The sequence below is a fragment of the Tasmannia lanceolata genome, unplaced genomic scaffold, assembly GCF_043159265.1.
Source record: "Tasmannia lanceolata isolate RefF3 unplaced genomic scaffold, GAP_Taslan_0.1 ptg000008l, whole genome shotgun sequence".
In the NCBI taxonomy this organism is placed as follows: domain Eukaryota; kingdom Viridiplantae; phylum Streptophyta; class Magnoliopsida; order Canellales; family Winteraceae; genus Tasmannia; species Tasmannia lanceolata.
The window spans coordinates 34,236,505-34,249,709 of NW_027518685.1; the positions used below are offsets into that span (position 1 = coordinate 34,236,505).

The 13,205-nt window shown below is 37.0% G+C and overlaps 2 protein-coding genes across 2 annotated transcripts in view; one reads left to right on the plus strand and one right to left on the minus strand.

Moving 5' to 3' along the window:
- The first annotated feature begins 1,681 nt into the window (after nt 1-1,681).
- On the plus strand, nt 1,682-4,310 carry LOC143883586 (calmodulin-like). Its single transcript, XM_077386926.1, has 4 exons — nt 1,682-2,000; nt 2,679-2,836; nt 3,557-3,637; nt 3,897-4,310. The coding sequence occupies exons 1-4, from the start codon at nt 1,925-1,927 to the stop codon at nt 4,029-4,031; spliced, it is 450 nt and encodes a 149-aa protein (XP_077243041.1). The 5' UTR covers nt 1,682-1,924; the 3' UTR covers nt 4,032-4,310.
- Nucleotides 4,311-9,207: 4,897 nt separating this feature from the next.
- QC (glutaminyl cyclase) overlaps nt 9,208-13,205 on the minus strand; it is a 35,169-nt gene continuing 31,171 nt past the window's right edge. Inside the window, exons 8-11 of the mRNA XM_077389338.1 lie at nt 12,422-12,492; nt 12,249-12,276; nt 11,407-11,461; nt 9,208-9,626 (exon numbers count right to left, since the gene is read on the minus strand). Of these exons, the coding sequence (XP_077245453.1) occupies nt 9,529-9,626; nt 11,407-11,461; nt 12,249-12,276; nt 12,422-12,492 (252 nt within the window). The 3' untranslated portion in view covers nt 9,208-9,528. The remainder of the gene's footprint in view (nt 9,627-11,406; nt 11,462-12,248; nt 12,277-12,421; nt 12,493-13,205) is intronic.

The window sequence follows — 13,205 nt, forward strand, 5'->3', positions numbered from 1 at the left end:
TGTTGAAAATTAGATTTTGTATCTAAAGTATTATAGTGGAGATTTGGGTGGACTCCGAGAAAGGTCCCGTGGTTTTTATCCTTCACGTTGAAGGAGTTTTCCACGTAAAAATTCTCTTGTGTTGATTGTGGTTGTTTGTTGATATTTTTTGTGGTTAGTATATTTCCATTGTTTGTGTTCAATCGTTTTCTCGCAGGTTCGATCAAAGCGGGAAAGGATTTTTTCCCAACACGGTTTAGGGGTGAGCATTATTCGGTTAAAACCGGATAACCGAACCGAACCGAATTGGTCGGTTCGGTTTCAGTTTTTTTTTTTGGAAATTCGGTTATTCGGTTTCGGTTTCGGTTTTCTCCAAAAAAAAAAATTCGGTTAACCGAATCACCAAAATTATGGATGTATGTGCACTCCATAGGATGATCAAAACCGTCCATTTGATTGATCACAACTTAATTAGGTTGTGCTCAAAAAATAATTTTGATCGGATGATCCTAGCCCTTCGATCCAAACCGAGATTTTGATTTTTTTTCCTTCTTTTTCTCCCACAATTCAATTATTCGGTTATAACCGAATAACCGAATTTTTATTCGGTTCGGTTTCGGTTACCGAAATTTGGTAACCGAAATTATTTCAGTTACCAAATTTCGGTCTATTCGGTTCGGTTTAAACCGAATAACCACCCCTAGTCCGGTTGCCTTTTAGCACTAAAATTTTTGTCCTAGGAAGTTTTAGTAAAATTTTGGTCCCATCCCATGTTTGGTTGCCTTTTAGCACTAGAATTTTTTAAATCCCACTCTTGTAATGATTGCTTGTGTGTTGAATTTTTTTAATCTCACTCTTGGAATGATTGCCTTTTCATCCCATCCCAAAATAATCCCAGGAACCAAAAATAAGGTTGAGAAGAATTTTTTTCTTCCCAACCGTTCAAGCAACCAAATAAAGTTTTTTTTTTCCCACCATAGTCCGATCAACCAAACATGGGATTTTTATTTTACCGGGATACTTCTAGGACTTTTTTTCCCACCAATCTCTTGGATTTTTTTTCTCCCACATAAATCCCAGAAACCAAAAAAGACCCGGCAACCAAACTATGGTGGGAAAAAAAAAACTTCACAAATTGATGGTGTGACCTGATTTGAATTTAATCAAATATGATGACTCTACTTATAAATTGTCACACTGGAAGACCTTTTTTACAAATAAAGCAAAGTAGAAGACCTCTTTTGCAAAAACCCCTTTAAAAACAATAGTGCTGATAACATTTTTCAGGGAAATGTTATCAACACTACTGTATTTTGATGAGGGCACTCCTCACTTTATTAAAAGTACGGAGTGGCCCTCACCATAGGACGATCCAAACCGTCCATTAGATGGGCAATAGCCTAAATAGGTTGTGCTCCCAAAAAAAATATTCATATGTTGATCCTAACCCTATAAATTGGAGGGTTAGGATCAACCTATGGAAATGATTTTTTGGGCACAACCTGTTTAGGCTGTGGCCCATCTAATGGACGATTTGGATCATTCTATGGTGCGGGCCATACTGTACTTTTAATAAAGTGAGGAGTGCCCTCATAAAAAACAGTGGTGCTGATAACATTTCCCAAATTCTAGTACAGGTTATACGACTGCAATTTTTCTCTCTCCCGTCTTAATTAATTCAAAAGTCTTTACGAACTCCGCGTAATGGCCTACAAAAAACCCAACGAGGACTGAGATTGCTCCCGTTTTAAATAATTAAAAAAAATCTTTACCAACTCCGCGTTAAGGGCCCTACAAAAAGCCCAAAAGAGGACTGAGATTGTAGTAGGTTTTCAAAGGATCCTTCTCCCCTGTTTCCCCTCTTCTCTCTATTTCACTCTCTACCCTTTGAATATCACTTTCTTTTCTGTTTATAGACTATTTTTCCTGTTTTAGCAATACAATCATGGCAGATGTTTTGAATGAAGAGCAGATCTCTGAATTTCAAGAAGCCTTTTGTCTATTTGATAAGGATGGTGATGGTATGTTCTGCTCTACCCTTATGTAATCCTCCATTTCAATCTAGCTCATTTTTTTTTTTTGTTTAGATTAATTTGTTTTGATGATTGGGATTTGGTTTTTACTTCTTTTTTGTGGGTTTCAAAAGTGATGGGTATATAAATGATTTGGATTGATTTCTAGCAAGTTGTTTAGTTTTTTTTAATTTCTTTTGTTCTGGGTTTTTTGGGATCATTAGATATAAATATGGGTTGATGAAAATTTACTGGATTTCTGTGAGATGGGTTTGATTTTCCTTAGATATATGATTTTTTTGGGTCGTTTATTGAGCATGGTAAATTTGGATTTTATTTTTTTTGGTGGGGGGGGGGGGGGCAGTGGTGGGGGTTGTTACAGACCTATGAAACATTTCATTTTTTTTTTTTCATCTTTTTCCCTTGAAAAGAAGAATAGTAGAAAAAAAGAGAATTTGATTGATTTGAATGTGGTGGTGATTTAATATCAATTTTTACTTCTTGATGGGCTTTTTATTCATCTGTTTCAAGATGGTTTTAATTTGTTTTGTGAGTTTATTAATCTGGGAATTATTTATTTTCTTTGGTAGGGTGTAGTACAATGAGTTTTTGATTCACTTGTTTCATGGTGGTTTTAATTTGTTTTGTCAGTTTACTAATCTGGGTATTATTTGTTTTCTTTGATAGGGTGTATTACAATAGAAGAACTGGCCACTGTTATACGCTCCTTGGGCCAGAATCCAACTGAAGAAGAACTCCAAGACATGATTGGTGAAGTGGATGCTGATGGCAATGGAACTATTGAGTTTGAAGAGTTCTTGAATCTCATGGCAAGAAAAATGAAGGTACAATTAATCTCAAAAACACAAGGAAAGGATTTCCTTTGCTTGAAAGTCTTTTGTATAAATCATATGGTGCAAGTTTGTGTATAGCATAGTTGTCAACCTGTGACTCGTGACTCGTAACCGTTTTTGACAAAACAGAAATTTAGTTGAAAAAAATACAATCATTTATCAAAAGATGAATCATGTAAAAAAATATAACCCAATAATACATAGATAAAGCATTAAGCCAAAAATATAAATAACTATATGCTTGGAACTTGCATGCGCAAAAATAATTAAGTTCGAAGTTCAAACTACCAAGTTTTTAACCATCAAAACAAGAAAGTCCAGTGCCAGTGACTCCATTCGACTCGTAAGAGTCTTATTTTTTCAAGTTGATTCCTAGCGACTCGTTCGAGTCACTAGACGACTTGGACGAGTCACACAACAATTCGCTTGACTCGGGAGTTGACTCGTACGACTCATAAGAGTTTGAGAATATGCGAGTCACCCATGCGACTCACCACGAAAACCCAGCGACTCAACTCGACTCGACTCGGGAGTTGATTCGTAAGAGTTTGACAACAATGGTGTATAGGCCATCCCTACAACAGATTGCCATTAGTTTGGCTTGTCTGAATTTCGATTGATGAACACATCAAATGATCCAAGTTCTTAATTATCCAATCAATTGAGCTTTTCGTTGGCTCTTGCCTTTCTGAATTTGTTTCTTTCTTGTAGGAGACTGATGCAGAGGAGGAGCTCAAAGAAGCTTTCAAAGTATTCGATAAGGATCAAAATGGATACATCTCCGCTAACGAGGTGAATATGCATTATCCTTGTCTTTTGAAGGAGAGGAATGATCCTGTTTAGTCTATACACCAATACTCCATACATAAACCAAAGATTTCTTGTACCCTTTGTTAAAGTATAAAAGATTAGATAACACCTTCTCTAACAGCTTAAGCTTTTGGAGTAATTGGTTGTTTCACACCCTTAACTGGGGGACTTAAAGAAATTAAATTGCTTTCCTGTCGTCTAAGAGAAATGTTTCCTTTTCTATTTTTTGTTTTTTTTGCAGTTGAGGCATGTAATGATAAATCTAGGAGAGAAATTAACTGATGAAGAGGTGCAGCAGATGATTAGAGAAGCTGACATGGATGGTGATGGGCAAGTTAATTATGAGGAATTTGTGAGGATGATGATGGCTGCTTGATAGAAAGTTCCTACCGAATAGAAAGACCTAGGAGAAGAAAAATATTCAATTTCATTCCTTTTTTCCATTCCTAGAATTTATTATCCCTTTGTACCTGTTGTTCACTTCTGTTCTTGTAGATGGTTAAATCAAATAACTAGAATTTAGAACACTAGGAACACTTCTCTTGCTTCCAAGATCACCCATTTCCCACTTTCTTTTATGTCATGTAATTGTAAAGCAAGAAAAGTAAATCTTGAAGAAATTGAACTACTAGAAAAACTGTTCTTTTGTTTAGCATTTTGTTATGTTCTGCATTTATAGAATCATGTCATAATCAATAGTAGATCTATATAACAGCAACCTGTCTCGATAAACAACAGCCTACGAATTCTGTAAACAGTAATCTGAAAAAGTATTTAGCAGCTAATTGACATATCACTAAATTTATCAGTGCACCTATGTTGTTCATGTAGAGTGCAACCAAAATCAAAGCATGGCCCATTTTGCAACTTTTAGATAAATGAACACTTCCATGATTGAAATCTAATAGTATTGAATACTTCAAAAACATGAGATACTTGACAGTGGATACAGTTTTGGAGATGATTTTCAATTTGACCTGTTCATTTATAAATTAGTTTGTAACATGGCTCAAAACCCGACTGTCGACTCGATCCAGTCATTAATCGAGCTAACGAAACCAAACCAGGATTCATGTAGTGGGTTAGTTTTGGATCCAATGAGTTCAGTCCAGAATTTTTTCAGCCTGGTTTTACTCTGGTTTTCTGATCGTTCTATTGAGAGAGGGGAGGGTTGTTCTATAGAACAGCCCTTGCATCGTTTGGCCTTTATAACCTATCATCATGTATGTTCTTTTACGAGGCTAGAGTGTTTTTGCTTTGTCTTTTTTGCATTAATTTTCTCATTGGTTCTACTTTCTTCAGAAACTAGTTCTCTCATTATGCTCGCCTAATTGAAGGGTAACTAAGACATATTGTTATTAGTGCATTATGTCAATAGATAACAGTCAGAAGACTAAACTTTCATTTATCTTGGAGGCAAGTTCATGGTAACCTAGTGCACACCAATTTGACTATTGGTGGAGACGACTATTATCTTAAAGAAAGTGATGTTCTAATGCGTCTTGAAGCAATCTCATTCATCTAGCACCACAATATTCCCCAACATAATTGATAAAAGAAATCATCCACTCTTGATCAGGCACTAATATGTTGAAGGCCTACCAACATAGCAGGTGACTCTCTCCCTACATCCATGTACCATCAAATCGTCGCTGTTTAAGTTTTTTGATTGGAATCGGGCAGATCTGTTTAATAATAATATGGAGGATGGAATCTATTAACTTGTAATTTACATCCTCCATATTACAAGTTAATAGATTCCATCCTCCATATTATTAAACCAAGATTTTAAATTTCGACAGAAATCCAGAATTTCAGACCAAAATTTTGGGTTTCAGTCGATTCCGACTCGAAATTGGGTAAAAACCTGAAACGTTACTTTATTTCATCCGAAATTTTGAAATTTCGGTCGAAATTTTGTTTTCCTGAAATTTCAGTGTGAAATTGTAGGGAAATCACGTTAAAATGTAGAATTTATTAATTATTTAATATTTTCCTGAAATTTCGGGCGAAATTAGCGACGTGTATGAAATTTTACTTTTTTTATTTCCTGGGATTTTGAATTAAATTTCGAAATTTCGGCAAAAATTTCAGTTTCGGTGAGTACCTAAACGCATTCCGAAACCGAAATTTAAAACCTTGTTGTAATGAAAGGCAATACATTAACCAAACAAATCAACTACGAATCACTTCAACAATTGTGAAGGTAAAGTGAATGCATAATTTAGTTCCAATCAACTGACAAGAAATCTGATGATTGGATCAAATTTATTCAAAATAAATGCACTCAATTCATTACAAATAACTTTGTCAGATTACTGAAGAGCAAATAATATTGGGCCATTTAGATCATTTCGATCAAATGATATTGGGCCATTTAGACATCGATCATGAAACCTTCCAAAGAAAATTTCCAAAACAAGCCCAACATTGTTACATTGAGGCGGAAAATGATAAGAAAACACCCATGCTTTAGGATGGTATGAAACAACCATCTTAGGAAAATTATTTTAAAAAAAATTCCTTGGCTACTGCTCATGGCACTACTACGTTTTGATAATCGCACAAACTCACCTTGTCTTTTATCATTTAATCAGCTTTCAAAAGTTATTACAATTCTCAAAAAACTCTCTAAAGAAAATTAAATAAGAAAGACAAGATGGGCTTATGCAATTATAAAAAATATCGTAGTGCTAGTATCAATATCAGTGGCCTTTTCTTTTTTTGTTCTTTTTTTTCTCTCAATGAAAAATGTTATCAAAATACACTTGTTTTAAGATTTTTTTTCCCCTAAACAATCACCTCATTTTTGTCTTATGTATGAAAGTTGAATTATCTTTGCCATTTTATCTAAAAAATTAAGGATATTCTTGTCACAAAAATGGTTTCTTCTGTATTGTTAGATTACAAGGGAGCACACGATGGAACAATCAGTATATACATCGATCAATAAGGAGAAAAAAGATTTAGAGTAAGTCTAGAATCCCCCATAAAATAAATAATTGAATTCGTTAACACACGCGAGCCTTGGCGCAACGGTAAGGTTGCTCCATTGTGACCTGGTGGTCACGGGTTTGAGTCACGGAAACAGCCTCTCTACAAAGCAAAGGTAAGGCTTCAAACATCTAGCCCTCCCCAGACCCCGCAATGGCGGGGGCCTCATGCACATGGCCGCTCTTTTTTGTAACACATGCAATTAGATTGTGGGCCAGACCACCTGGCCACTAAATACGAGCGGTTATCTATATATAATTCTTTTACCTACAATTTCTTGGTTCTTAATAAGATCATCTAATTAGCAGGCTTATGACTAATTAGAGATTCAAGATGAGACCCATCAGGGAAATAAGATTTGTGAAGCCCGAAGATACTCTTAAATAATTTTTTTAATGCCAGGTAAAAGATGAGTTTGGTACCTAACCAATATGCCCAGAGGTAGCTTGTATTTGGGCTTGACTCTGATACATTTAATTGGATAGTTTTAAGCTTACTGCCAGGGAGAAACTCGGTGTTACCAACTTGGGCTTGACTCATTTTTTACTGCCCGGGGAACTCATATTCGTCCCCCTCAAGAAGACTCACCAGGCTAGCTCAAAACGCCTGCAACTGCTAGCAACATGCATTGGGTTATTATTGTTAGGTACCTACCCAATATGCCAAGAACACAGAGGTGATGGAGCGCATTAGGCTATATATATATATATATATATATATATATATATATATATATATATATATATATATATATATATCATCCGGATCTCGCCTAGTCCCATACCTAGACAGGGCCCACTTATTACCATAAAATTCCACCTCGCTTCTCTGCCGTCCTTGGCAGCTGCCACTATAGAAGCTAGAAGTCGAAGTAGCCTATAGTAGTCGTAGAGTAGTCGGCCTAACCATAGCGTCACGACATAACCGAAAGGGTCACCTTTTGAATCTTAAGTAGTTGTAGGGGGCTTAGCCTGCCCGCCTACCAATCAAAGAGGCTGAGAGTAAGCGTAAGCTCACCCGGAAGGGCGAAGAGCTTTCTCCGCTAGAGAGAGTGGAGAAGGGGAGAAGCGACTCATCGTAGAAGCTTCGAAGTTTCCCAAATTACGCAACTAAAGCAGATAGGAAGTACATTCGACAGCTGGCTACCCGCTACGTGCTACTAGCTGGCGTACTTTACAAGCGACTCCTGTGATCCGCATCTCTCGACTGCTGCACTATCGCCTACTGATGAGCACGCTACAACTACTACTGCTACTACAGCTAGGGATGAGAGACTTCCACACTCTTCTGCCGTTGATGTGGTCCCTGCCTCCGAAAAAAGAAAGCCCCTTTCTAATAGAAGGTTTTTCAAATCCGGAATGAGTTTATTAAAGTATGAGACTGGGGCTAAACGTAAGTAACTGGTTAGTCATAAATAATCCAAATAACATTCGCGCATAAATATTGAATCTCCTGCTGGGCCATTCAGTTGAAATTTCCAGTGAAGTATAGAGTTTCCACCTTAAGCGAGCTTGTGACTGTCCCGTTACTCAAAAAAGGATCTTTTCCAACTTTCTACATGAGAGAAGAAGGTGATTGGTCCCCTTCCTTTTGCCACATTTCGCTCAAAGGGTTGAAGGGAGATAATGCATCAGACGCATGTGTCAAGCTCCAGATCAAATGAACTTACAACATAAGGGGGGTTGGCAGTCGCTGATCCATCCACTGGATCTATAGGGAGGGCCTCTGACCCCCTATCACTTAAACGCGTATGAATGCACTAAAAAGTAAGCTCGAAACATCTTTCATGTTGAACCTAAGCTTATACCCAGTAGGGGTAATAAGAAGAAAGCGGCCCGGCGCATCGCTTCACTATTTCTTTTAATGGATGGTCGGGCTATCGAACACGAGGTCAGAAGTGAATTACGAGTCGGACCAATCTGCGAATCAAGAGAGCTCCCCTTGCAATGATGTGGTGGTGAACCTCTCCTTCTAATTCAGTGCTCTCCGAACCGTGCAGGTTGCTGCACTCTAGCCTTTTTCTTTTTCTTTCAGGTAGCCATTTCCACAAGTCGCCCTTCCGTGGTGGCCCACTCTATGGTAACTTTCACTGACAGCTTTCACTCCGGGTTTTTTTCTGCAAAGTAGTTCTCTCCATAGGTTGCCCCTTTCGTGACTCAAATGCATGGCATGGTGGCTGCTCTGATACCAAGTGCATGTTGGGTACCAATCAATACATCAAAAGCCACAAAGCTGATGGAACATGTTAGGCTAGGACCTTTAAAGTTGTCTCATAAAAGGCTGGCTCCCACCTAGTCCCATACCTAGGTAGGCCCCCACTTAGGAATACAACAATTATTAGTGTAACCAAGTGTATGTCAAGAGAGAGATGCAAATCAGGTCCAGCTTGTAGTGAACTCTTTCTCACTGGAAGATAGACTTCAGCTGTTTTGTATATGTAGACACTCCCTTATGAGTTCGAAACCCTAAACAGTCCGACAGCAGATCACTATGGTTAACAGGAGCTTACTGCAAATTCCAGAATTATTTACAGCAAATTCCAATTCATGGTGCTGATATAACACAGAAAGTTTAATTCTATATTTCTTTTCGTGAATCATTATTCATCTTACATGAGATTCATGATATAACTATATCACCAAAACAACTTCATGGCCTCATGGAAGAATTCCAATTACAAATCAATGATATAAAAAATTAGATAACGGAAAACCAGCTCTTACTGGCAGGGAATTGGTGTATTGCACCACTGCACCATCTGATTTCAACGTTTCCCGGCTGTATCTTGCAATAAAATTTATATGGGTGGGCCATATAAAGGAAACCATCAGAATGAGGATAGTTGATCTCACTTGGAGTATTCCTGCAGTCCATATCAATTATCTTGGCAGACAAAACTCTTCTATGGATCCTTGAAATGGACCATTCACTGGATGCACCTTGATCTCATAAAGCTTTGGCCATAGTTTTCCTGTCACTGAAAACAACATGATTGTAAAATGCCAAGACAAAAAAAAAAACCAACATAATCACAGATTTGTGACAAAGTTCAGCTAGATCACACGATAAAACCTTACAAGAAAAGCCTATTTTGGCACACGTAAACATGGCTGCCAACTTTTGTGTGGCTCATAGCTGTTTTTCACAAAAGAGGGTGTGCTGTTTTTCTTTTGGAGTGGAACATTTCATCGTTTCACCCATTTCAGGGTTTCATTTTGGAAAAGACAACAAATTTAGAAGTTAAAATTTTAAAATTAGAACAAAGAAGAGGAAAAAAGAAAGAAAAGAAAAACTAGAGCAAACCATAATGTAAATACCATCTATAAAATTCTCAAAAGAGGGGTTTTTGTTATTGTTAGATCCCACTATTGGATTGTGAGTGATTTTTCAACTAAATTTTAACATTTCGCCCGTTTCAGTGTTTCGTTTTGGAAAAGAAGCGACAAATTTTCAGAATTTAAAATTTTAAAATTAGAACATGTTAGAAACTTACCGACTTCTCCAAAAGCTTAAGCTGTTGGAGAAGGGCAGTATTTAATCTTTTATACTTTAACACTCCCCCTCACGTGTGGCCCACTTTGCAAACACGTGGCACATGTGGTCCCACCTTGGGCCGACCATTGCATGTGGATTTTTTTATTTTATTTTTACATCAGGGAGGTTAGAACTCGAGACCTTGGCTCTGATACCATGCTAGAAAACTACGGACTTCTCCAAAAGCTTAAGCTGTTGCAGAAGGGCAGTATTTAATCTTTTATACTTTAACAGAACAAAGAATAGAAAAAGATGAAAAGAATAGAAAAATATAAAGCAAGCCATAATGATTTAAAATTTTAAAATTAGAACAAAGAATAGAAAAGGATGAAAAGAATAGAAAATATAAAGCAAACCATAATGTGGACAACATCTACAAAATTCAACTAAAGAAAGGGTTTTGTTAGGGTAGTGATAAATCGACCCCCATAAATCTTAAATCGACCCCCCTATAGGGCAGTGCTTAGAGAGAGAGAGAGAGAGAGAGAGAGAGAGAGAGAGAGAGAGGGTCGATTTATCACTGCCCTTTTCTTATTGTTAAATCACACTATTGGATTGTGGATGACTTTTCTACTAAATAGGCCCTTAAAGACATTGAACTTTACCAGGAAAATGCTAAAAAATACAAAATAAATTATAAAAAGAACAGACAGGAACAAAACAAGGTAATTCGGAACAATCAAAATAACTGGAATGACTTGAAACAGTCTGGAATATGTCAGATTGACTGGAACATAGCCTGGTACATTCTGGTACAGTTTCTATTCTGGTTTCATTACCCAAAGAAAATGTCCCACAAATTCTTTCAAGAACGGAATGGAATTGACAAACATAGTATGGCCTATGAAGGGAAGGGGTTGTACAATCACGTGTGATTTATTTGTTGTAAGTGAACTACATTTCATGACCATAGCAACCCATATCATCCAATCATGTAATAATAGGAAAGTAAAGAAGAACACGGGGAGAAAACTACATATGATAATAGTGAAAACAAAATAGATAGTGATAATTTATGAACCATATAGGACCACAACATGTTCATTTTCATAGAGGTTAATCAAGCCAGTAACAGAAGAAATCAATCCTTCTGTTCAAAGTAGTCATCTCTCGATCAGATCTCCAGCCACTTGCTTTCCAAGCATAGCATGCCATTTTTGACACAATTATTATTCTTTTCTTCAAAAATAAAACTAGTAATGGCATCAATTGTTGAAGCTTACCAAACAGGCGATTCTTGTCTCTATCCCAAGCAATTCCATTCAAAACATCAATACCCTGGAAGGTGTTGAAAAAATCCTCAGAACCATTAAATCTGGCAAAGCTGACAACAATGTAAATATTCCATTCCATACAAAAAAGTGGCAGTATTTTTCTTTACAATTATCTTTAGAAGGACGTGATGTTCAAGAAAAAGGTATAATGTGAGGCATTTTAAAATATCAGAAAGGATAAGTGTGGCATAGTCAAACATGATGGGCGTAAGATGGTTTAACGAGGAAAAGAAGGAAAAGAAAACAAAACAAAACAGATGAAAAAAGCAAATGGTTGTAAAACCCACTTAGGTTTCACATTAATCAGCAAAAGGAAATCCTATTGGTCCTGAGGATATGACAGAGAGACACAAGGCAAGTAATCCAGATTTGGTGAATCATAAGTGTTAACTTACCAACTTCTCCAAAAGCTTAAGCTGTTGGAGAAAGGCGTTATTTATCTTTTATACTTTAACACTCCCCCGCACGTGTGGCCCACTTGGCAAACACGTGGCACATGTGGTCCCACTTTGGGCCTACCATCGCATGTGAATTTTTGCTATCCGGGAGGTTTGAACTCAAGACCTTTGGCTTTGATACCATGTTAACTAACCAACTTCTCTAAAAGCTTAAGCTGTTGGAGAAAGGCGTTATTTATCTTTTATACTTTAACAATAAGAAATACAAAAGAGGTTTCTAATCTCAAGTCCCAGTAATATCCAGATTTGATGAATCATAAGAAATACAAAAGAGGTTCCTAATCTCAAGTCCATAAACAACCCTGTATGGAAATAAGAAGAAATCTAACTTACTCTGTGCCCAGCTGATATCAAGCCTTGCCTGCAAAGAAAAATTAATTCCTATAAGAGTTACAAATAACTGCGTAGAGAATCTTTTCATCTCAACTATAGAAGTTATTACCTTGAAAAAAAAATTAAGACTTGGGTAGAAACAGAAAATTGCATGCAGAGGTAAAGAGGCAGACCTTAATTTGTGAAGAAGGATCCACCCAAGCACCATCCCATCTTTAGGAGAAATTCTAGCTATGCAGTCAGTCTGCACAATTCATCAACATAAATGTAATAAGGCAATCAAAGGTGATGAACTCCTATCATCAAGAATACATATGTTTAATATGAAAAACATGTTATATGTCCATTAGATATGCAATTCAACAACATAAATGTAATAAGGTAATCCAAGGTAATGAACTCCTATCATCAAGAATACCTATGTTTAATGTGAAAAACATGTTATATGTCCATTAGATATGCTTTTTTTTATGAACTACAAAAGAATATGGGTTCAACAGTCCACAATCTACAGTGACACCGTAATCCAATTGGTGCTCACTCAAGTCCACCTTCTCTCTTTCCAAACCATCAATCCTCTCATCGGCACTTCCTTGGTATATGATTGACTGCTGTCATAATAGGGGTGCAACTTGGGTCGGGCTCAACCTGAATCCGTCAGGTTCAACCCGATTTTTCTCGGGTTGGGTTGGTGCTTGCTCGGGTCAGGTCGGGTTAGGGTTGGAAAAAGGCAACCCAAATTTATTTCGGGTTGGATTAGGGTGTCCATAAAATCCTTTCTCATTTCTCCCCTTTATCCTCTAGAACTTTTACGCGAGAAACCCAATCAAGGAAGGCGGAAGTCGACGGAAACCTCTAACTCTCAACCAACCAGAAGAAGATCCTTCGTCGGTAGCAGTAAGGTATGCCTTTTTCCTCTTTTTTTAGGATTTTTCTATTTTTATAGTTTTAAATCAG